Source organism: Castor canadensis, chromosome 7, assembly GCF_047511655.1.
Source record: "Castor canadensis chromosome 7, mCasCan1.hap1v2, whole genome shotgun sequence".
In the NCBI taxonomy this organism is placed as follows: Eukaryota; Metazoa; Chordata; class Mammalia; order Rodentia; family Castoridae; genus Castor; species Castor canadensis.
The window spans coordinates 121,966,181-121,991,850 of NC_133392.1; the positions used below are offsets into that span (position 1 = coordinate 121,966,181).

At 36.9% G+C, this 25,670-nt stretch overlaps 1 protein-coding gene across 3 annotated transcripts; it reads right to left on the reverse strand.

The window, feature by feature from the left end:
• Positions 1 to 1,433: 1,433 nt before the first annotated feature.
• Positions 1,434 to 25,633, reverse strand: Btf3l4 (basic transcription factor 3 like 4). Of its 3 annotated transcripts, none has more exons than XM_020182172.2 (6): positions 25,519 to 25,633; positions 21,189 to 21,255; positions 17,262 to 17,375; positions 3,495 to 3,696; positions 2,773 to 2,832; positions 1,434 to 1,882 (listed from the first exon to the last, which is right to left on the reverse strand). In XM_020182172.2, exons 1-6 carry the CDS (start codon positions 25,593 to 25,595, stop codon positions 1,836 to 1,838), a joined length of 567 nt encoding a protein of 188 aa, XP_020037761.1. In that variant the 5' UTR covers positions 25,596 to 25,633; the 3' UTR covers positions 1,434 to 1,835. The 3 variants fall into 3 exon arrangements, with proteins under 3 accessions (XP_020037761.1, XP_020037762.1, XP_073936238.1); XM_020182173.2 differs by lacking the exon at positions 25,519 to 25,633 and adding an exon at positions 24,560 to 24,636; XM_074080137.1 differs by lacking the exon at positions 25,519 to 25,633 and adding an exon at positions 24,178 to 24,347.
• Between the last annotated feature and the right edge of the window lie 37 nt (positions 25,634 to 25,670).

The following is a 25,670-nucleotide window of genomic DNA, read 5'->3' on the forward strand; positions in this document are numbered from 1 at the left end:
ATATGCCCTTTTGGGGCAGTTATAGAAACAGAATTTTAGAGTATATAGACCATGTACAGCTGCTGACCTAACAATGGTAAGACATTATTTCAAATAATGACTGCACTGAAATTCATTTGGGGGTGGGAAGTAAAGGAGAAATACAAAAGAAGGAAATTCTGTAGACAATAATAAAAGAAGCACAAGAGGAAATATTTCCCTCTTTGTACTGTTATTTTATTACTGTTATTTTATTAGTCCATCTATTAAATAAAACATAACAGGAAAACCAACAGAATTATAAAATAAATTGTGGTGTTTGGATGGAAAAAAACACAAAGAGCTTTGCCTTCATATCTACGAATCTCTCAATATGTTATTGGTCTTGCACTTTAGATATCAAGTGAAGCTATCTCACTCAAAACAAGGTTGGAATGTCATCAGGCTAAAATGCAGTTAGTATAGTGATGGGCCAGGAAATGACAGATTTTCTAAATCTTATCCTAAAATATTGGCTATAATAAATGCTGATATGCAAAATGCAAGCTTTTTTCCAGATAGCAAGAGGGAAACTTCAGTGAATGAATGCAACTTACCTCAAGTCCTCTAAAAGGAGTTGAAAAATAAACAGTGTGCTTTACCAGTACTCCCTCCAAAGCATTATTCTAAGCATGCAGAAGGGTGTTGTGAGCAGCTACAATAATAAATCTAACTCAGAGGTAGGTTCAAGGCCAAGAGTAGGAGAGTGGTTCAAGAAGTCCTTCTGGGGCCAGTACCATTTTATAGAATGCCCATTTGTGCTAGAGAATAAGTCCATGGCCTATTTTCTTCTCATTCAAAAGGACATTCCCACTTTTAAGCTTGCAGAAAAGAGAGGCATTCTTGCACTTGCTACTGAAAACAGCTAAGACATAGGATACAGCTGGCATAATTTTTTTTTAAGTAAGCACATGCTAAACAGCACATGCTATTCCAATAGGAAATCTATCAAATTGTAAAATCAAGGGGAAATAAAAAGCTGAAGTTGGAGCTGCTGTTTTTCTAGGAGAGAGAGTAAAATCTTACCAAAAAGAGACTCACTTAACTCTATATGGAGAACATCCCTTTCAAAGTAGGTAGAAGATGAGGAAGAGTATTACCAAAGGTTGACCAGGCCATTTAAAGACCAAAGGAAAGGGAAAACAGTACTAGGAAGAAAGCTAGTAAAAGAAATTCTGGGACTGACTAGGTAAGTGAATCTAAGGCAATCACACCAAAGATAACTGACCTGTTACTTCAGCATGAAGCTGGTGGCAAATGTCTCAAGAGAAATGTATGTCCCAGAGAAATGTATGAAAACTGTGATATTCATCACGCAGATTCAAGCCAAACCTCCAATTATGAAAATTTCTTCAGATCTGAAATCAAAGATGCTAACTTTTCATTAATTTCTGTGCATTATTGGAAAAAAAAAGTAACAAATGTAAGATGTTTTATTTCTACTGGGATAAGGAAAAGGATAAATAGAACTGTTTTCCAATTTGCTTTCCACTACACACACATACCCACACGCATACATATACATACATACACCAAAAATAGCCCCCCAAAACAAAAGAACAAGAATCAAAAACCAAAACACCCTCAAACTGCACCAATACTTCATATTTTGACCAAAAGAATAGATCCTGGGAGGAAGTGCAAAATGCAAAATCAAATGACCAAAAAATGCTGAACAAACAGCATTATTAATATACAAAATATTTATATTACTGTACTAGTAACAGGTAATGTTCTCCGTGTCTGTAAAACTTTGGAACCACATAGCTGATTTGTTAAATCTAGTCCATGCCAGTTTCCAAAAACCAGAAAAGATTTTAGTTAGCTTCATTCTTTGACGCTTCATCAAAATTTTCTACAAGATCTGCCAAAAAAGAAAGAAAAAAAGCAAATGAGTCAAAGAAAAAAAAGGAAAAGGGAGTAAATGAAATAGCTAATTTTTAACCCCAATAAAAAAACAAAATCATTACAACTAGAATTAGCCAAAAAACATATAGAACAAGGAAATGAACTGGTAGCATTTCACTAATAATGATTCTTTTATCTGCTTAATTTAAAACAGTAATCTTAAGGAAATGTTCATTTTTTTAAATGTGCAAACTATCAAGGTGAATAGCATTTTTGCATGTCAATTATAATTCCCAGAGAAATTTTTAAATAGTAATTATGCAAATTTCATGTGATTTCAATTTAATAAATGAAAACAGCAGTTTTGTGTGACAAGTACTAAATGAGAATACTTTTATCCTTAGATCTTATCCATATCATTATAAATCAATTTAAATTCAGAGCACACAATCAACAAAATTCTAAAAGTCATCTATGCGGTAAGTGAAATGAAATAAACATGATGTTAAAAATCCTCAGAATAAAGAACTGTCACATCTGTTTATATGAAGTACTTTTTAACAAGGAATGACTCATATTCATTTAATGAATTCAACATTTTCCCTATAAAGACAATAGTTTCAGTACATGAACTATAGAAAAAAAAATATATAATGTACATAAATGATACATTTGTAAAGAAAATGTAATTTGAGAATGAGTTCCTTAAACTGTGCTACATTGTAATTGTTGGATGACAACTTTTTGTCATAGAGAATGAGCTTGACTAATACGTATTATGAATTGAGTCCACAAAAGAAACACAAATCTCTCTAATTCTGTTAAATCTTTTATATGGATTTATTTATGATCAGTCTATTAACTAAAAACATTTTGCTTGACCAAAAAAATAGAAATGTCACTTACCTGGAACATCATCATCTTCTTCATCAATGTCTTCTGGTTTTGGTGCTTTGCTGTCCAACACTACAAAAAGTTTGTTTTAATATTATTTATTGAAAATAAAGACTTTTACAGAACATTTGTAACTTATCCTTTTTTCTGTCTAAACTTCATACAGCTGCTCAGAAAAGTTAGCTACCATGCAATCTAAAATCCATTCCTATTTTTTTGCTCAAGTAATATTAAAAATCAATAAAACTTTAACTTAATTAGGTATACACTGGCAGCTTCTATGTCCAGCAAAGGTAAGATTTACATGCAAAATGGATTATTTAGACAAGAATGAAAATACGTTATCGTTAGTTATTGTGGCCCTATCACCAAATAAAAAATTATATTCAAGATTTTTTCTATTTCTTTTGGTATAGTATGAGCACTGAAATATGGCTCTTCAATTTTTAGGAGGAACAAGACATATTTGAAATCATGACTACTTTTGAAATTCAGAATGTATGATTACCATACCTGTAAGTGCAATCAACAATATTGTATCTGAATATTCTATATGCCACACTACAATATTAAAGAAACAAACTCAAATTTCATAATGCATACAAGTGCCATTATAGAAAGCAAAGAACTACATACTGAGGAAAATTCTCTCTGTTTAAGATGGGACACCTTTAAATTATTACTTTCCTTAATTAAGGTGGGGAAGGAAAGAGGTACTAAACTGAAATACCTACCTTGCCGTGGGAACTGTTCCGCTAACTTTCTAAGGCTTGTTAAACTGTCAGCACCAAGCTGACTTAATATTCCAGGAAGCATTTCTGTGATTGGCTTGGCTTCTGCATGACCAGTAATTGCGAAGGTATTAGCAGAGAGGGAAGCTTGGACTTTGGGATTGTTGAAATGAATAACTGTCCCATCATCTTTAATCATGTTTACCTGTATGATCACAAAAAAAAAATGTACTAAGTACAACTAAAACTATTTTTTAAAAAGGCAATTTAGCCAATTATGGTATTCTCCTTAGTAGCGATGCAATTCCAAGGCAGTAGTTTCTAAGCAGTGGATAGGAGTAGAAAAAGACCCTAGCAATAAAATATAATGGTATTGATAGCACAAATTACTAGTATGGTCAAAATAATCATTTTATTATAGAATCTAGATTTCAAATTCAGACTTGTATGAGAAGGAAGTTTATGCCCATTTTTTTTTTAAATTGAATCATCAACTAAGAACTGACTAAGTTAATGACATTGCCCATTATTTTACTCAACTTACACTATCAAAATCAATGTAATTACCACCTGGTGGGGTAGCATCATACTCAGGCAACAGGTTGTAAAGGGGAAACAGTGCATGATAAATATAACAGGGGGTGGGGGGTAAGGGAGAGAGTGGGAGGAAGGGGGGAGAAATGACCCAAACATTGTATGCACATATAAATAAAAGAAAAATAAATAAATAAATATAACCACTGAAAATCCATAAAGAACACTTAGTAATTTAATTATCAGGTGTTTTTTTACTCCTTTGAACATAGTAAATTTACCAAAATTTCAACCTGTTTTTGTATCATTCTTTATGGGGGATTCTGTCAGTTCTACACTGTACTCAAATGATCCTCAAGCCTCAGCCTTCCAAGTAGCTGGGACCACAGGCATACTGCCATCATGCCCAGCTAGTTCCTAATTCTTATGTACAGCTTTTCAACCACTTTCAGTACCCTCTGTACACATCAAAGAAGCTCTCCCACCCACTTGGCCACCTGAACTTGCTTTATCAATCATTGGGAAGCCTTTAAAATAACCCTGGCATTTTTTCTATAGCTTTCACAAATATGAACTGATTATTTCAGATTTGATTTACTCCACTGCCTGGGACTTACTGAAATAGAAGGCTAAACAAGTTATTTTTCTGTCTCCCTCATGTACTTTTTCTCTCTGCTTGTTTTGTTTTGGTGGTGGTTAATTTACATTAAGTCAAATGTGTAAATAATGGGATTTGACCACGTAGTTGATCCCACTGAGTAAATTACCTCTGTGGCAAAGTGCTTATTATATAAAAAGGTTAGGAAAGTACTGGGTGCCGGGGCTCACTCGTGGCAGACATCAGGAGGATCATGGTTCAAAGTCAGCCCAGGCAAATAGTTCACAAGACCCCATCTCCAAAATTATCAGAGCAAAACAGACTGGAGGTGTGGCTCAAGCAGTACAGCACCTGCTTTGCAAGCACAAATCTCTGAGTTCAAACTGCAATCCCATTGAAAAAAAAAAAACCACACACACACACAGAAAAAGGTGTTTATCAATTGATAAATGGATAAAAAAATGTCATATGGGCTGGGGTCATGGCTCAGGTGGTAGAATGCCTGCCTAGCAAACACAGGCCCTGAGTTCAAAATCCCAGTAGTGTAAAAAAAAAAAAAAAAGAAGAAATAAAAGAAAATGTAGTATGTATATACAGTGGAGGATTATTCAGCCATAAAAAAGAATGAAACTATGTCATTTACAGAAAAATGGATGGAAATTGAAATCATCATTTTAAGTAAAAAAAGCTAGCATGAGAAATACAACTATCACACACTCTCTCTCTCTCTCTCAGAGATGGAATCTAGAGCTTAAAAAAAACAAAAATGACATGAGTGTAAAACAGACTATTTGGCTATAGAAGCCAACAGGAAAAGGGAGGGCAAAAGGAGAGGAATGGAGTGGGAGATGGAATAGGATTCAGGAACTTCACATGCACATAAGAAAATAGAATGAAACCTGTTAAAAATTGTTCAAAAGGTAGGGGATAAGAAAGAATAACAGTAATCAAGTGTAGCAAAGGGAATAAATTTGCATGTATGGAAATACACAATGAAGCCCCTTTATACAATTAATATACACTTGTAAGAGAAAAAAGGAAAAATAAATAATAAAAAAAAGGTTAGGAGAATTAAATCTTGGCTACTTTAGATACATTTCACCATCCATCCAAAAACTGCCCTTCTTACAGTGCGGCAGGGTTGCTGATGGCTTTCCATGGTCAGTGGGAAATGGGCTTTTCTTCCTCAGAGGGGTTCACCTCTACTAATAGCACAGGAAAGGAAGAGGAAGAAAAGGGCTCCTAAAATTTGGGCAAGATCTGGAACTCACAGAAAATCCAGGCAAATTCTTAAAAAATTGTAACTAAACCCCACAAGTAATTTCCCAGTTTTTTTTCTGACAAAAATCACTATTTCAATTCTCTGTTAGTCTCACTTAAAATTATTTTAAGTATATCCTACACAGTAACCATTCAATCCTGTTGTCTAAACAAATGGCATCATGACTATTGGGCATATTAACTTTAGAAAAGATGAATTACTAATTCTGAAGATGACTAGTTTTTACGGAAAAGTAAAATGTTAAAGTGGCCAAGAATCTGGGAGGCTTGAGGAGGTGACACAGTGGATGTAAATGGAATGCTGCTCTAGATGTGCCCTAGAAAACACATAATTTTAGTACAGGAGAAGAGTAAAAGACATGGTAGGACTCTATTTTCCAAATCACATTGTTTAATAAAAGATTTCTACAATACTTGTAGGAATGAGGAGACTCAAGTATTGAAATTTGAAACATTCTGACTTACAGACATTAAAGTCACAATAGATTTGAAATATTGTTCCAAAAAATTCCAGCTTTATAATTTGTTGACCTAAGACGTCTTCTAGTTAGAATCCTTTATGTTAAAGAAATGCTGAAGACAAGAGCTCTTGATTAAGCAACATACCCAAGGACAAATAAATAGTGCTTATGCATAAACAGTACCTGAATTGAACCTGGGTTTCTTAACTTGCTGTTTAGTTTCTTTCCTACTATGTCATACTCATGCTTAAACATTTATTTGCTTATGAAAATTCAATTCCATGCTCCTATGAAAGCTTGCCAGATAATTTCCTTAGAATATAGGTCAAATGAAGACAAAAGAAAAACTGCACAGATATATATCTCAGTGGCTACAAAATAAGAGTCTAACACAGGGTCAAAAGCAATAAATTCATGAACTTTCCTTCTGTTAAGCTTCTTTTTTCAAAGGCTGAATTTAAAGTCAGATTGTATATTCTTAATATAGTTCTAGTTTGAAATGTTGGTTTAGTGTTAAAAGTAAGATGGATTCTACTTATTTATTTATTTATGACAATACTGGGGTTTGAAAATCAGGGTTTCATGCTTGCTAAGCAAGCTCTCTACCACTTGAGCCATACTCCTCAGCTCCCCATCCCTTTTCTTTTTCTTCTTCAGAGTCTTGTGTTTTTGCCCATGGTCAGTCTCAGACAAAATCCTCCTACTTATGGCCTCCAGTGTAGCTGAGACCACAGGCATACATCACCATGCCTGACTTATAGATTGAGATGAAGTCTTGCTAGCTTTTTGCCCTGGCTAGTCTGGAACTGTGATCCTCCTGATCTCCACCTCCTCCGTAGCTGGAATTATAGACGGGTTACCTTAACTTCTGTCCTCATGGTGGTATAATGAAAAGAAAGGTCCAGAAAGGGGTGGGGAGTTAATTTTAGAATATAGAGAATGAAACACTAGAAGTTATAAAAGCCAGAATATTTTATTTGCTTTAATCTAACTTTCCTTCTGTCCTAATGAACAAGTGACATAACTATAAAAAGTTCCTAGGCACGAATTATAAGAAACTATGAGACAACAAATTGTTTGGCTGAGCAAGATCAACTAGACACCTCCTCTGCCTCTTTTATGAATACTTTATTATTTGTGCCAGTGATGTGCTGTTTTGTTTAAGTAAGACATTCAATCTATATGTAGGATAAGAATAGGGAGCATACCAGTTAACAGACTATTAAAGCTAGCTGCTATACCACCACTTCTGTTACTTTTTCAACCAAACATCTCCTTTATGTCAAAACATGGGTTTTCCATTTAAAGGTAGCAGAAGGTAAAGGATGCTATTTGAGCTATAAAGAAGAATTTTTAATCCCAGTTCAAAATAGGATGTCCTTGCTTTTATATTTTCCTCTAATAATATTCATACATCTTGTAGTTAATGGAAAACACTTGTCCTCTCAAGCCTAGTGCAATTACATAGCTGTTTTCATTGTGTAGAAGAACCACTTCCTGCTTCTCCACCTTGCATATTGCATATTCCCGTTTATCTAACACTCAGATCAGATGCTACTTTCTTTTTGAAAACTTAAAAGTGGTTTACCCACTTCATGGGTAGTGCTATTATATAGAATTATTCTGTAATAATATGTGCTTGTAGATCTTTAATCCTACTAGAAAGTGAACTCCTTGAGATCAGAGACCAACCCTTATTAGACATAGTAATCTGACCCTTATTGGACATAGTAATCTCTCAAGTGTCTAGCATATAACAATCACTCAAATCTGCTGAATAGATACCTCCTATATAATTTATCTTAACACTGTGAGTACTGCCAGATCTCAATGCTCCAAATGCTAGATAAGGGACTATATCAGGGCTTAGCATCAGTGATGTTCCCAGTGAAGATACCCAGAACCTCCCAGGCTGTATCTTTGACCTGACTGTTCAGTACTTGGGATTGAACCCAGAGCCTCATGCAGGTTAGGCAAGAATTCTAGCTATACCCTCACCCTTACTGGGGATTGAACCCAGGGCGCTGCCCATGCTAAGAAGTGTTCTACCATTAAGCTACATCCCTAGCCCCTCGGCAATAAAAGGAGTAAGTTTTGATGCATGCCACAACATGGATGAGTCTTGAAAATACTATGCTAAGTAAGCCAGGCATAAAAGGATAAACATTATGCTTATACTTAAATATCTAAAACTGCCAAAGCCATAGAATACTTTAGAGGCTCCCAGGGACTGGATTAGAAGGGAACAAGGAGTTAATATTTAATGAGTAGAACAGTTTGAGCTAGAGAAGATGAAAAAGTTCTACAGATGGATGGTGGTTGATGATGATTATAGATGTTAAGTAATGAAAATGAAGTATACATTTAAAATAAGCCCAGTGCTGTGGCTTATGCCTATAATCCTAGTTACTTGGGATGCTGAGATCAGGAAAATTATGGTTCAAGTTCAATCCCAGCAAATAGTTCATGAAATAACCAGAGCAAAACCAACTGTAGGTGTGGCTCAAGTTGTAGAGTGCCTGCTTTGCAAGTGCAAAGCACTGAGTTCAACCCCCCGCCAAAAAACAAAAGGGTTAAAAGCAATTTTATGTTATATATATATATATATATATATATATATATATATATATATATATACATACACATATGTATATATATATTCACAATTTAAAAGTAATTTAAAAAAAACCAAAGAACAAGATATTAAGAGAAAGTAAAGATGGTACAGCATGATAAGGTGAGTGGCAGGGACACTGTGTCTCTCTTCTACCCTCCTCTACTTAGAGCTGCCCATCTAATGACACCAGAGGCTCTAGCTGGAGGAAGAAGGAACTGTGGGAACAGGCAGCCATTTGGTCGTCCTCTGTAAAACTGATTCAGGTAGAATAAGAACCAGGAAGAGGAAAATGTAACATTAAAACTATGTTTACAATAATAAAATTTACATCCCCAGACTTAAGCTTTCTTCTGAGCTCCAGCTCCTTATAGCTAACTTCTTGCAGAACAATCCATCCAGAATAATCGGTGTCTCTTAAATTTAATAGGCCCCAAACAAACTCATCACAGGGAGTCAGCATGCTATAGATAAACAGTGAGTGAGATAAAAACAATTAATAAACCTGGTTCTTGCTGTCAAGACTCTTATAATCTGACAGGAAAGAGTAGGAAATACTCTGGAATTAGTAGGTATAGGTAAGAACTTTCTCAATGGAACCCCAGCAGCACAGCAACTAAGAGATAGCATAGATAAATGGGACTTCATAAAACTAAAAAGCTTCTGCTCAACAAAAGAAATGGTCTCTAAACTGAAGAGAACACTCACAGAGTGGGAGAAAATATTTGCCAGCTACACAAAAGACAAAGGACTGATAACCAGAATATATAGGGAACTTAAAAAACTAAATTCTCCCAAAACTAATGAACCAATAAAGAAATGGGCACGTGAACTAAACAGAACTTTCTCAAAAGAAGAAATTCAAATGGCCAAAAAACACATGAAAAAATGCTCACCATCTCTAGCAATAAAGGAAATGCAAATTAAAACCACACTAAGATTCCACCTTATCCCTGTTAGAACAGCCATCATCAGCAACACCACCACCAACAGGTGTTGGTGAGGATGAGGGGAAAAAGGAACCCTCTTACACTGTTGGTGGGAATGTAAACTAGTACAACCACTCTGGAAAAACATTTGGAGGCCACTTAAAAAGCTAAACATTGATCTACCATTTGATCCAGCAATACCACTCTTGGGGATATACCTAAAAGTCTGTGACACAGGTTACTCCAGAGGCAACTGCACACTTTATTTATTGCAGCACTATTCACAATAGCCAAGTTATGGAAACAGCCAAGATGTCCCACCACTGACGAATGGATTAAGAAAATGTGGTATCTATACACAATGGAATTTTATGCAGCCATGAAGAAGAACGAAATGTTATCATTCGCTGGTAAATGGATGGAATTGGAGAACATCATTCTGAGTGAGGTTAGCCTGGCTCAAAAAACCAAAAATCGTATGTTCTCCCTCATATGTGGACATTAGATCAAGGGCAAACACAACAAGGGGACTGAACTTTGATCACAAGATAAAAGCGAGAGCACACAAGAGAGATATGAGGATAGGTAAGACACCTAAAAAATTAGCTAGCATTTGTTGCCTCAATGCAGAGAAACTAAAGCAGATACCTTAAAAGCAACTGAGGCCAATAGGAGAAGGGGACCAGGAACTAGAGAAAAGATTAGATCAAAAAGAATTAACCTGAAAGGTAACACACATGCACAGGAAATTAATGTGAGTCAACTCCCTGTATAGCTATCCTTATCTCAACTAGCAAAAACCCTTGTTCCTTCCTGTTACTGCTTATACTCTCTGTTCAACAAAATTAGAGATAAGGGCAAAATAGTTTCTGCTGGGTATTGAGGGGGTGGGGGGGAGAGGGAGAAGGTGGAGTGTGTGGTAAGGGAGGGGGTGGGGGTAGGGGGGAGAAACGACCCAAGCATTGTATGCACATATGAATAATAAAAAAAAAGACTTATAATCTGAAAATAGAATACTTGGCTAATAAAGAACCATTATATACCACAATATGATATGGTAATAATACCTGTATTTTAACAGAGAAACTTAAGCTAAAGGCAGTGGAAGTCAGAGAAAGGGTTGATTAGCTATGCCTAAAAATATGAAAGGAGGCTCAAACAGGAAGAACAATTATTTTTTTAAACAATGGCAATATAGTCTTCTCTAATCTGTCTTCTAAATATAATATTAAAATTCTGTGAGCAAACTGAACAATTAGGGCATGAGAATCGGAGAAGTGTTTTATGGTAACCTTTTTACCAAGTGAATTTGATGAAATCAATTGTTCCTGAAAAAATGGAACAGTTGCTAATGTTGATATTCACATTATCAGGGCAAGAAAGATGATAGCGCAGTCACTGTATTCAACTAGGTTACCAAATAAGAAGCACATTCAAATATTTGCAAGTATCATAGAACATAAAACATTTTCAGCAATTTGGTTCAGGATTATACCCTGCAAGTCTGCCTAAGAATTCCTTCCTAAAACCTGGTTATTTGTCTGGTCTGTGAATAATCTTTTGACACTCCCCTTTTGGCAGCTTTGGATTTCATCTTTGGTAACACATAAAAAAAAAAATCTACAATTTAATGCACCAAATCAATAAGCTAATGAATATGTTAAAGATATAAATGCTTCTGTGTGTGTGTGTGTGTGTGTGTGTGAGAGAGAGAGAGAGAGAGACTGGGGTTTGTACTTGCAAAGCAGGAGTTCTACTACTTGAGCCACATCTCCAGTCCATTTGTTCTGGTTATTTTGGATATGGGGTCTCTCAAACTTTTTGCTCAGGCTGACTTCAAACCTCCAAATCTCAGTCTCCCAATAGTTAGGATTACAGGAATGAGCCACCAGCAGGCACCCAGCAAGAACTGCTTGTCTTAATCCAATTAATCCTTCAGGTTTTAGTTTCTGAAGAGAACAAAAATTAAGTGTTGAAAGAGAAAAACGTATCACTAACACTAATAGCCTATAACATGAGAGTTAAAACTTTTCTGGCAAAGAGGCATTCAGCAAGATTTTGAAACTTACCACTGATCTCCCAGCACCCACTATGCAATTGAGTACCTTCTCATTGATGCTTTGGAAGTCTAAGCACAGAAAAGACTGTAATTTTATTTATTTTTAATTTTTAGGTGGTGCTCTACCACTTGACCACCTTTTTTGCTTTAGTTTAATTTTTTTTTTTTGGGGGGGATAGGATCTCACCTGTTGCCTAGAGCTGGCCTAAGATTGTGATCTTTATATCTAGGCCTCGGGCCTAGCTGAGATCATAGGTGCTTAGCTTATTTGTTGAGATTGGGGGGGGGTCTCACTTTTTGCCCCAGCTGGCCTCACAGTGTGGTCCTCCGAATCCCCACCTCTTGAGTAGCCACTGTGTATAGCTATTTTTTTTTAAATAACAATGGTAATACTGTCTTCTCTTTTCAAAATTTTTTTATCTGCTTTTCTTATACTGCTAAAAACTAAAAGGATACTGTGTTCCTGAGTTGAGCACTTTGTAACAAGTCTAAGATAGCTCAAGTAAAGTAACAATTTGTTGTAATTAATGGGTTTCTTTTATCCCAAGAAATATGATTAATATATAGTCTATATAATATATGCATATTTTTCAGATCATAGTGTTTCTGAAAACCATACAAATGTTTTCATGTATATATTAAATGTAGTAGCTTCTTTTTTCTCTCACAAGTTGTTTTTAATTCACAAGTGGGTGAGCAAGCCAGGATAAATATGGTATACTACATATTCCTAAATAAGAATACTTTAGATCTGCAAACGGTTATATAAACCACAAATATCTTGACTCTCAAAAAAATATATCAATTTTAGAAGGAGGGAAAGAAAGAAAAAAATAAAACTCCTCTCCATTTTAGATTCGAATACTCATAAACTTTACAGTTGCTAACTTGTACTATTACTTTATATTTTCCCTACACATGTAGGCTGTGGGGGTTGGAAAACAAATGTACAAAGAGTAAGATAGGAGGTCTGGGAAGCAGTGAGTGTACACATTTGTTATTTTACTTGGAGATGTTTTAGACTTGTTGCGAAATCTATTGTATACTACTAATTCTCAGTGTGATATTTTGGGGGCTATGACTCCTCAAAATTTGGCCAGGCATTGTGGCACACACCTGTAATCCCAGCACTCAAGGGGCAAAGGCAAGAGGATCTTGAGTTTGAGGTCACCAATGGCTATATGGTAAGACCCTGACTCAAACAAATTGTCATGGCAATACCAACAAAAAACAATTGAAATATAGTATAAATCCTGTAATAAAAGCAAATACAGGGATGGGGGAGTAGCTTAGTAGAACTCTTACCTAGCATGCATAAGGTCCTTGGTTTGTTTCCCTGCATCACCCACACACCTACACCTAGGCACATAGGAAAGGCACCTAAACTGTCTTTGCACAAATGCTGTATGGGCACTAGCAGAGAGGCTTCTGGGAGAAAATAACATAAACATTAAGATCTGAAAAAAGAGAAACAGCAATGTCCTTGGAAAGAGTGATGGAGATTTCTTTTATCTATAATTTTATCAAAACTGAATTCTACATAGTAGGTGTTCAATAATACAAGACACTTCAAGAGAGGTACACCTCTTACTTTCCTTTTTTGGTGGAGGGAACAGGGGAAGAAAAGGTCAGGAATAACTGGGCACCAGTGGCTCACGCCTGTAATCTAAGTTAATCAGGAGGCAGAGATCAGGAGGATCACAGCTCGAAGCCAGTTCCAGACAAATAGTTTGAGACCCTATCTCAAAAAACCCTATCACAAGCGTGAGTTCCTGAGTTCAAATTTCAGTGTTGCAAAAAAAAAAAAAAAAAAAAGGCCAAGAGTAAATATAAGAAAGTACAGCTGAAAAGACCAAAAGCAGGTTAAACTAATGGACAGTATGAACTCTGGTTGTGACACACCTTAGTTCAAACCAGGAATTCTAGCACTTATTAGCTATATGATCTTAGGCTGGTACTTAACTCTCTAAGCCTTAGTTCTTTCATCTGTAACTCAAAGATATATTGTGAAGTTGAAATGGCATAATACATATTTATATGTCTACTGTCTAATTAATTTCCCCACTAGATTATAAGCCATAGCAACCATGAATAATATTTTATATACACTATTTAGTAAGTCCTTGGCAAGATGCTTGGCACACGTTTGGTGATGACTACAAGGAAATGCTTTATTATGACAACTTCAGTTACAACACCATCACCTCAGCACAGCATTACAACTTTGATAGTGTTTTGAAGACATCAAAGATTAGTGATTGAAGAGATCACAGGTTAGTGGTAGAGTACTTGCTTAGCATATACAAGGCTACACACACACACACACACACAAAATTACTAACTGGTTCCTTATTTCATTGTAAAACTTTAATAAAATTAATACTATTTTTCCACTAAAAATTTTATTAATTATAAGAGCCATAAGCCAGGTGGGGTGGTATATAGCCATAATGCCAGCACCAGGGAGACTGAGGCAGAAGGATTAAGAATTCAAGGCCAGCCTGGGCTATATAATGAGACCCAGTCTCAAAAAACCCCAAAAGAACCATAAGTCCTTCCAAATCTGAAAAAAACATTTAGAAAAACATGCCCTTGGAGATGCTGTATAGTTAAATAAACTATACTGCAAGGAAGGTATAAATATATTCTTCCTCTCTTTACAGAAGTATTTCTCAACCAAGAGTAATTTTCGTCTCCAAGTGACCATTTGACATTATCTTGAGATCTTTGTTGTTGTTGTTGCTAGGCTAGGCTGACCTTAAACTTGTGCTGTGACTCCAACTCCTCAGTGCTGGGATTACAGGTGTATACCTCCATGCCCAGCTTAGAGAAATTTTTGATTGTCGCAACTAGGGGTTGGGGGGGCTACTAGAATCTAGTGGATAGAGGCCAGGGATGCTGCTAACCACCCTGGAAGGTATAAGATAGCTACCCAACAAAGAATTATCTGATTCAAAATGTCAATAGTGCTGAGGTTTGGGGGGTGAAGTTGTTGGAGAGTGAAAAGTGGGCAAAGAGAGAAAAATGCAAAAACATCTACATTTAAGTTAGGTTTAACATTATTAGCACTCATGTCTATTGTTACAACTTATTTCATTTTCAGGTTTTGTGTATTTGTTTGTTTATGGTGGTGCTGGGGATCAAACCTAAGGCTTCATGCATGATAAGTGCTCTACCACTGAGCCTGAGTTTTGGAATTTTAAAGAGATGTTTGAAGGAATTTAGATTTTTTTTTGTTAAAAACTAATATATCCCAGAGATTAAGAATTATCTCTCTGAAACTTTAGGTCAATGAAAATACATTTTTTAAAAAAGCATGTAAAATACTCAATTTTAAGGCTTAAAAATCAAGTTCTAATCTTTATCAAAGTAAAAATGCAGAGCATATCAAGCTGAAAGGAAAAAAGATGCACATGACTTACATTTTCTACCACTTTACTGATACACTGATTTTGAAAGTATAAAGCAAATTTAAATTATGTTAATTTTATTCATTTACATATTCATGGTGGAACACTTTTCCACTGTACTGCCTTTTCTTTGATACAGTAGACCCTTGGTATCCGTGAGTATATGATTCCAAGGAGAATGCTACTGTGGAAAAACTGAATGCTCAAGATGCACAGAGTTCAGTACTGCACTACAGATGCTCAATTCATTTCTTCAATATCACTGCCTAAATTCTGCTAAAGACATACTGCCTTTCAATAAATTTAAAATTTTTACTTTATCACTTAAATAAGTACATTTACATTATGACCCTTTTCTAGCTTGGGAGTATCACCGTAATTTTTACCCTTTTGGGGCATTAGCTTTTTTGGGAGGCTATGTGCACAAAATTAAGGCAAGAAAACATTAGGCAAATCACACAATGATTTAAACAGAACTGACAATAACATGGGACTGAGAGCTTTTCCACATCAACTGAGCTGCATAATGCACACACAGCAATAAAGTTTTTGTTTCTGAAATTTCTTTTGTTTTTTCAACTTTTTAGCTATGTTTGGTCAAAACCACCTGTAATAAATCCACAAATAAGGTGGGCTTACTATTATCTACTATTTGTTTTAGTGATCCCACACCACCTTATTTCTGATTCATGTTTTACAGCATATGTGCATTAATATGAGGTGGTACCACACATAGTAACGATATAATTAAATTTAACTTATGGCAGTGAAATACAAATACTGATTACTATTAGAAATGGAATCATCAGGCATAGGTAGATGGAAACAGATCACAAGTAGTTAATGTTATAATTTCTCGAGTATCTTGGAAATGGCATCAATTTTTTGTCTCATATTTGAAAAAAGTAGTATCATCAAAATACAATAAAATTTTTAAAAATTAGTAATTTTTTAAATACCTAATAAGAAATCCAACCAGTTGGGCATGGCTATACATCCCTCTAATCCCAGCCTTACCTTGGGAGGCAAGGCAGGATGATTATGAGTCCAAGGCCAGCCCAAGCAAAGGCAGCAGTAAGACCCTGTCTCAAAAACAAAACTAAAAGGGCTGGAAATCAAACAAACAAACAACGAAAAAAGGCTGGGAATATACCTCAGTGGTTTGTTTGCCTAGCATGCATGAGGCCCTGGGTCCGATCCCCAGTAACACTAACACACACACACACACACACACACACACACACCCCACCCCCCTAAAAAAAAATTTAAAAAAGGAAAGAGAAAGGGAGGGAGGAAAGAAAAGGAGGGAAGGAGGAAGAAGGAACAAAAGGGAAGGAAGGAAGGAAAGAAAGGGATGGAGGGAGAGAAAAAGGAAGGAAGAAATCTAACCTATGAAAGGTTAACTATTAAGAGGCTTTTGGGTGAGGTAATAATTTTTAAAAAGTCTACCCTATTTGAAGAAATTTTAAGGTTCACTTTTCTATTATTAGAAAAATATCTTGCTGGCTGTGGTGACCCATACCACACCAGGAATCCCAGCACTCAGAAGGCAGAGCCAAGAGGCTAGCCTGGCTTGGGATACATTGTGAGACCCTATCTCCAAGAAATAAAAATAAAAATATCTTATTTTACATTAAAACTCAAGAGCAGTATCATAATTTTGTCATAAATACAAATACCTTGAGTTTGATGAAAAACCTTTAACTGACTACTAAAATCATTTGATTTCATCCAAAAAGCAAATTCAATAGCTACAGTCCTTCAAAGGCATCTGAATGACAATACCAAAGATTCTTCTAAACTGTTATTTTATATTTGAAGTCAAGACAATTGTTTATACATGTACTATATGCCATATTTTTAACAGTTTCAAAGTAATCATACCTCTTCAATACCAGCTATATTATTCACAGCCAGTTTTTTTAGGGAACTCTGAAGCTTTTTGTCATCAGCTGTAGCTGTTCTATGTACCACCTTCTTCTTTCTGCGAGCTGTACCCTGAAAAATAATAGAACAGCAGTGTTAGCATGCCTAATGACAGCAATCACATCTTGCTAATGCACTACAATAACCTAACTATATCCCACGTCAAAAAAAAAAAAAAAAAAAAACTAAATAGTAATGTAACTAAGAAGACTGCTCAGACACTAACCCAGGTATTTCAAGATCTGTTCTTATTCTTATCTAATATCCAGTCTTTATCATTTCAACACATTGTTTCAAAATACTGTTTACCACTGAAACAGTTTAAAGCTTAAAGACAACTTAGTATACTTTATAACAATTTTAAAACATTATAAGAAATTTTTATAGTCCCTCCCAACCCATGGCAATAAAGTTTAAGCACAGTCTAAAATCTTGAGAATTATTTATATACTGAGAATTAAATCCCTACTATGTGAGCTCTAGAGTGAGAATTTAGGAATGAAAAATATCAAGTTCTTTAAGTTCTCACACTACAAGAAAGGAAAAAGTCAATAAATACACAAGCAAGTTAGAACATTTCAAACAAGATAAAGGCTATTAAAAAACAAAACAAACCAGAACATGGTAATTTAAGAGTGACTAGGTGGGAGCAAAGCATTACTCTACTAGAATGTCCAGGCAAGGTTCCTCTGAAGAAGTGACATACAAACTGAGATCCCCAACTAGGGAAAAGTGATCCAAGCAGAATTAAACAAGACTAAATTTATCCTTTCTAGAGACAGAAAGGCCAGTGCAGCTAAAATCAGAGTGAACAATGGGCAAGGAAGAGAAAAATGAAAGATGATAGGCAAGGGAAAGATCATAAAGCCTAGAATTTCATGGGTTGGACTTTTTTCTAATTGCAATACACAGCCATTGAATGATTTTGGCCATGGCATTTTACTTAAGACCAATCAGGAGGCTCCTGCAGCAATCATGAAGAGAGATGAGAGTTGCATCAGTGGGGTTGGAGAGAGTCTCACAGGAGACATTATTTCTGATGGATCAGATGTGGAATGTGAGGAAGAAAGAAATCTAGGATGATGCTTAGGATTTTGGCCTGAGCAAACAAGACGAAAATTACACTAAGATAGAAAATGTTCATTTCTATGTTGATACTTTGAAGCTCTAAATACATTTTTCTATTGAAAAGCTATTTAAAATAATGGATTAAATTCCTGGGCATGGGGCTGGAGTTGTGGTTCAAACTATAGAGCACTTCCCTAGCAAGTATGAAGCCCTGAATTCAAACCCCAGTACTGCCAAAAATAATCTCCCAAGCCAACTTAAAAAAAAAAAGTATGTATATATATGTATATATATATATATATAAAAATATATAAATATATATATACATATATATATGTGTATATATATATATATATGTGTATATATATATATATATACACACATATATATATATAAAACCAAAAGGAGAGCTAAAGTACTACCAAAAGCTCCCTAAAGTTTTGAGGGTTATATTTTTCTGAAACCAGAGGCATGAGAGGAAAGGAATGGGGGTTTCAGTCTCTGGGTAGCTCCAGCAATTGTCCTCAGAAAGAAGACTGGGGCTTCAGTCTTAGCAACTCCAGTGAGAGAAGAGAGCTCTGGCAGGAGTTGTGATGACATCTAGTTGCTAAAGGATCACTACTTATATAGATAGTCATTTATTTATGAAGTATTCCTGATTCAGGCATAGCTCAGTTGTTTGCTTCATACCACAACTCAAATGATCCTCAGGTGCTTCAAATCCAAATCCTTTATCTTCTAAGTTCTGTAGCTGGTGTTAACACCATATGCCCAGTTTTCTTGCATTCTCTCTCTCCCCCTCTCCCTCCCTCCCTCTTTCTCCCCCTTCCCTCAACCATACTGGGATTTGAAATCAGGACCTCACTTCTGCTAGGAAGATGACTGGCAAGTTTCCAGCCCTTTTTTGCTTTAGGTTATTTTTCCCAAAGGGTCTCATTTTTTGTCCAGGGCCAGCCTCAGACAGGATCCTCCTACCTCTAGCCTGCCAGCGTAAATGGGATGGCAGGTGCACCACTATGCCTGGCTTGTTTTGTGGAGATGGGGTCTTGCAAACATCATTCTGGGGCTGGCCTTAAACTGCAATCCTCCCCAAGGAGCTGGGATTACAGGCAGGAGCCACTGTACCCAGTCCATATACCCAGTTTCTAAAACCAAAAATCTGAGGATCATCCAAACTCTTTTTCTCTGACCTTCACCCCCGCCATATCTCACCAATTATTAAGTCATGTCAACTCCAACCCCTAAATTTGTGTCCCACATAGTACAGAAATAGCCTCTAAATTGTTCCCAATGCTAAACGTCCATTTCATGCCATTTTCCACACTGCTAGCAGTTACCTTTCTAAAATGGCTGTTGCTTCCTTCTTAAAATCTTTAACAGCTGACTTCTGCAGCCCCTTAGTACGGCATATAAAACTGACAGAATTCCAAAATACTTGATTCTTTCATTTCCTCCATTCTGTATCCATTACATACTCCAAACTCTAGTTGTACCAAACTAAAGCAAGCCATTACAGTAAGCACCATGTTACCTCAGCATCCTGTGTGCTGGCATGTGTACAAATGACAATCCCTGTTTTATCCTACCTCCCACAAATTCTTTAACCTGTTTATCTAATGATATTTTTATTTAGCCTTTAAATCCCAGCTTGCCTCTCTTAGGCAAAAGCACCTCGTACTTCATTATAACACTCACTGTTCTCATTGCAATTCTATGTCCCTCTTCCAAGTTGAGCTGGGTCAAGAGTAGATCTTATTTATCTATTATGTGCCTGGCACATAGTAAGTGCTCAATTAACAGTAGGTAAATGAATGTATGTACCAGCCACTGATTTAAAATATCTAATAGTGATGTGCAGCATCAAGCCCTTCCAGGTATGTCCTATGGTTTTTGTATATTACTTTACACTGCTACTATGTGATTGCTGTCATTACGAGTATGTTAATATGACTCCAGAAACATACAACTATATCACAATGTAAGGATAAAGTCATAGTCATTTCTTCCCTTCCCCTCTGCTGTCTCCCCCAGGAACTGTGGTTATTATCAAAGTAAATGACACAGTGTAGTCTTTAGATTGGAGGTAAGTACTCTTCTCCCTTTCTCTTGTAAATACTGTACTTGACAAAGGTAAAAGCTGAATATTCTCCTTAAGCCTGGGGCCACAAGTGAAGGGAAATGATTTTTTGTGTTCAGAACTAACACTTCCTTAGGGTTTAAAATACATGGAATAAGACAGCTCGTGTTCCTGTTCACCAACACAGAAGAACAGGTAAGAATCTGGGGGAAACCTTGTAATCAATTCAATGTACAATCAGCCTGAACCTCTCCAGCTAAACCTCTTGTGAACCAATCTTGCACTGGTAGGTAATATCATGATAAGGTAACCGTAACATCTGGCATGGCCAACAGGTGAGTATAAAATAATTATCATTTATTAAGCATCTACCCTGTACCAGACACAGTGTTACCTGTTTTATAAATATTACTTGAATTTTTAGAAACATCTTTCAGGATTATTTCTATTTTGCAGATGAAAAAACAGAAGCATAGCAAGGTTGGGTAATTTGTTCATATCACAAAACTAGAAGATACTGAAAGTTAGGATTCAAACAAAGATGGCTATTTCCATTGCATCATCAGAGAATAAACTCTTCTAGTTACCTGTTTTAGATCTAGACAAATTATTTTCAAATTGGAATGTGGTTTTATCTTGATTACTGAAAAGATTTTACATTTTTAATGACCACAAATCCAAATAGTAGTACTACCTGGTAATCATACATTCTCCTATCAATTTTCTTATACCACACTCACCTTGCCCCCTATCCGGACCTGAGCCTGAAGTTTGGCTAACTTTTCTTGATTCATGCTGTTGATAAATCTAGGGGGGGAAAAATAGATTTGTTAAAGTCACTGTTTTTAAATTTATAAGAAAAAAAAATCTGCTTATGCAAACAGTACCTTCTGGTTCACTCAGCTTGCAGTACGCATTAACAACATGATCATATTAATATGGTCTATATTCTGAATAAATATTAATAACTTGTTCTAGCTTCATAAACCAGGTATTTGAAAAAGTAAAATTAAAGTACCACAATGGAGTGAAATACACAAACAGAGAAAAAGAATGGGGCAGGGGGATGTAGCTTAGTAGTAGAGTACTTGCCTAGCATGCACAAGGCCCTTGGTTGGATTCCCAGCACTATTTAAAAAAAAAAAAAAGGACTCAGAGTCATCTATTTGAAGATCCCTCCTTAAAATATGATTCAGTTCTTTGGTATTCAGTAAAAACCTAGCCAATTATGAAATATCTGTAGGCAGATTTTTTTTTCTCCCACAGACTTATAGCAGAGAACTGTAACCAAATGTTATTAGCAAAACCTTCAAGATAATTTTCTCCCAAATCACATTCTGTATTTCATAAAGACATCAAAAACAAGGGGGAAAAAAAAAGGACTGGGAAAAAAATTCAATAATATGCTGTCAATATGTGAAATAGTTCTGTCCTCTATTCAAGGTCAGATGGTATGTTAATAATGGGGAAACAGTACCAAATTTCCAAATATGCAGTGCTTCTCCAGCTCTCCAGAATTCATTTAATACCTTGCACTGATGTAGGATTTAATACTTGACAAAATATTCTTGCCTATAGGGTAAAATGCTTCACTGCACAATTTGACAAAAATTGTATCTTGGCTACATGAATACTAAATTGGGAGAGGGCTCTTAAAAATAAGCTTTTATACTGCAAATCTTGCTTTTGAAGATTCTAAGAAAATGATAAAATCATTAATTCTAGTCTGGTCAATGATATTCCTACTAAGGAAAACAACATCCTTAAGCTTATAATGGGTCATAACATTCCACACTACATAAACAAGTAAAACAATTTAAAAGTCTTGTTTGATTTGTTCTGTGACTTAACAGATATTACTGAGATGTGAGGGAGGAAATAAGGGACTAGGCTGTCAATAAACCTCTTCTGACCAATTCTCTAACCCCTGCATGATCATCACTCAAATGAAAAAGACAGTTTTCTACATTTGAAGGATAAAAAAGAGAAACAAAGATTATATAATTACTGACCATTCTGAATTTAGGTACTAATATATACTGTTTATATATATATATATATAGTATATATATCTGCTTTAAGGCTAAAGTCCAGTTCTCAAATAACAATTAGAATCAATGATTTTTCACTCTTTGTTCAGCATTATATCACAACACTCAAGGAGCTTTTATGGGAGGAGCTGTGTATAATCCAAAACAGTAAGTCTTAGGTATGTGTCAATCTTAGTTCTGCCACAGACTTAAATTTGCTGATGTAAATCTCAATCTTGCTTCTCAAATATCCACAGAAAAGGACCAATATTCACTTTTCTCAAAGGAATGTGGCCATACAGGTGTAGTGAACTAACAAAGTACTTAAGGAATTTCTTGCAAAATGGGAGCCAAGTGAAAAGATTAGAACTAAACACAGGGTAAAGGGACTCTTCTGCATTTTGAAGTAACAATCCCCAAGAGAAGTAATATAAGTCAAGACAAGAGTCCTGACTTGCTTGAAAAAAAAGCAAGAACAAAATTAACTCTTTACATCAATGTGGAGCTCAAAGAACTGATTTCATTCCAGGTGGTGAGGATAACAGAATTGAGTAATTTTATTTCCAAGTAGTACCTTACAGAAAACACATTTGAAGGAGGTTGGAAGCTCAAAGCAGGGGAGGAGGAAGAAATGTGGTCTTTTGTCTATTAGCAAAGTTGGGGTATATGGAATTCAAATAACAAAGAGGCCTGGAGATGTCAAGCTCAGAATCTGCAGCAGACCTCAAAGATCACCTGCTTTAATTCCCTATTCTTCAATCTTTACTTTATTGTACCTGTCATTCATGATTTATGTGAGGGCATCTCAAATACCTGCTAGCAGCAGCAGAGCATAAATTATAAACAGTTCACCTCTTACCCAATTTAATGAAAATGAGAGGGTTGGGGGTGTGGCTCAAGAGATAAGAGTTGCCTGCCTAGCAAGCTCCAGGCCCTGAGTTCAAACCCCAGAACCGCAAAAATAAAAATAATAAATTAACAAAAATGAGAGCCTGGAAGGGAGAGATTCTTTGCTAGGAGCCAAAAGAAGTAACTTCCTAAGGCTACATGATCAATGAGTTCTGCCTTGGGGATTCAAGGATCTTTTAGCACTTTCAAGGACTCAAAGAAAGAGTATAAATAATGAAGTTAATATTGACTGCCTAGATTCCAAGCATTCTGGTAGGCATTTTCATATACATCATGTTTACACAGAGGTTAAAAATACTTTGAACCTTTAGTCCTGACTTTTTATTATGTGAGGTTTCTCTAAGAGGAACAGTTTGTAGGATCAGAAAGACCAAAGTTCTATCACTTAAGGCTCCAGAAAGGTATTTTACTTCTTTGCATCTGTGTTTTCTCCTGTATTAAGAAAAGGTTCAATACCATTTATTTCACAGGCTGTTCTGAGGGTTAAAAGTTAAATCATAAAGTACAGGGTATAGCTTACAAAAGATACTGAATATTTGTAACTTTGTAACCACTCCCGAGGGAACAACTAAGATATAGTGAAAAAACGTGGGAACGGAAGTTGAAACCACCATTCACTAGCTGTTTAACACTCTACCTGTCGGTCAATCATCAGGCAGTATTGTGGGGTTGTAAGTGGGCGCTACTTTCTCAAATGTTTACAAAACAGATTGTAAACAAATACTGCCATTACAAGGTGAAGAACGCTACAATTCAGTACGGTCCCAAGGACGTAGGTGGGGGTGCTAACCTCAGTTTCCCTATCTGTAGACCGGAAGAATCAAATGAGATGATCACAGATAAGCTGTATAAGGCTTGAAGCTTAATGACATTGTTGTTGTGAATAATGGGTAATAGGATAAAGGAGGGGGATGGGACTGGATCTCGGAGGCAGCAGCATAGGCCCGCTCGCCTCCACATGGGGCGGTGGTACTGGGGACCGTCCCTCAGGTGCCGACCCCCAGCTGCGCCGCCGGTAACCGACAGGCCAATCCAGCCGCCTCCGCCCCCACTCTCCGCGCCACGGCGGAAGTGGCAGCCCAAGAGGTTGGCGGGTGTCGGAAGAAGAGGGCGGGGGAGACCGTGCGCAGCGGCCTATGGCCGTGGAGTGGCGGGACCGCCGGGGGTCTCACCTGAAGCTGGGAGGGTCCTCCAACACCAGCACGCGGCAAGAGCAAGATGGCTGCCTCAGTCCAGACAGAGAAAGACGGCAGCGGCGGCGGCGGGAGTGGGACCCACGTGACACGGCGGCCCCGCCTCTCCCTTCGGTGGCCTATCCCCGGCGCGCACCTCCCAACTACAAAGCCCAGCCTGCTCTGCGCACCCCAATATTTCTATTGGTGGCAGGTGCAGGGGCCGTGCTGCATCCAGGATGTAAGCCTTCCATTGTGTGCGTTTACAGTTTCTCCGAACCTAATAAAAGGGTGGCCTGTGATTTTTGTTTGGTTGTGCACTTTGTCCGGATGTCTTTCACTGTGCATTAAGTACTCCCTGTTGGATTCAACTAGCACCCAGAGGAAAGATAAAAAATTTTGATGTGTTATGTGGCAGAGGGGCAAACTGGGAAGAGACACTAAACTCACAACACGAACAGTCTTAACAGAAAGAAGCCTCATACTTTAAATGCCTGCAGTGACTTATGACCTGGTTCCACCTAGTTAGTTTTGTAATAAAGGCCTCAAAACTGGTTTTCTTGGAGCTTGCATCAGTTGGTTGCATCATACCTGAGTGGACGACTTGCGTTTGCAAAGAAAAATAAGGCCCAGCACCTGGAAGTACATGCCTGCAAGGCACGAGACTGCACCACAGAACCGGTTTACCAGGTATCTTCCAGGACCTACGCTGGAACCTAACAACAAAATCCAGTTGCCCAATCCTTTTTTTTTTTTTTTTTTTTGGTCTGGAGAGTGAAGGGGAATTCAAGGCCTACGAGCGACCCGCCCACATTTGGAAGAGGCTGACCTCACAGGTCAATAGTTTGCATTTTGAATATTAAATGTCGCGGTTCTCGGCGGGAGGGGCTGGTGCGGCTGGCAGATGCAATTAGCAATGGTTCTTCTGAACGCCCCCCCCGCCCCCACTGTGTCGCTACCTTTTTTCCATCATGTCCCCGGGCCTCGACATCCTAGGACCAAGGGAAAGCAACTCGCGCTCAAGAACTCCCGCCATGCAGCAATGTGATCTGCACCTTTAAACTCATTCTATTCCGAGCCGGACCCCGGAGGCACCACCCACATCCGTCTA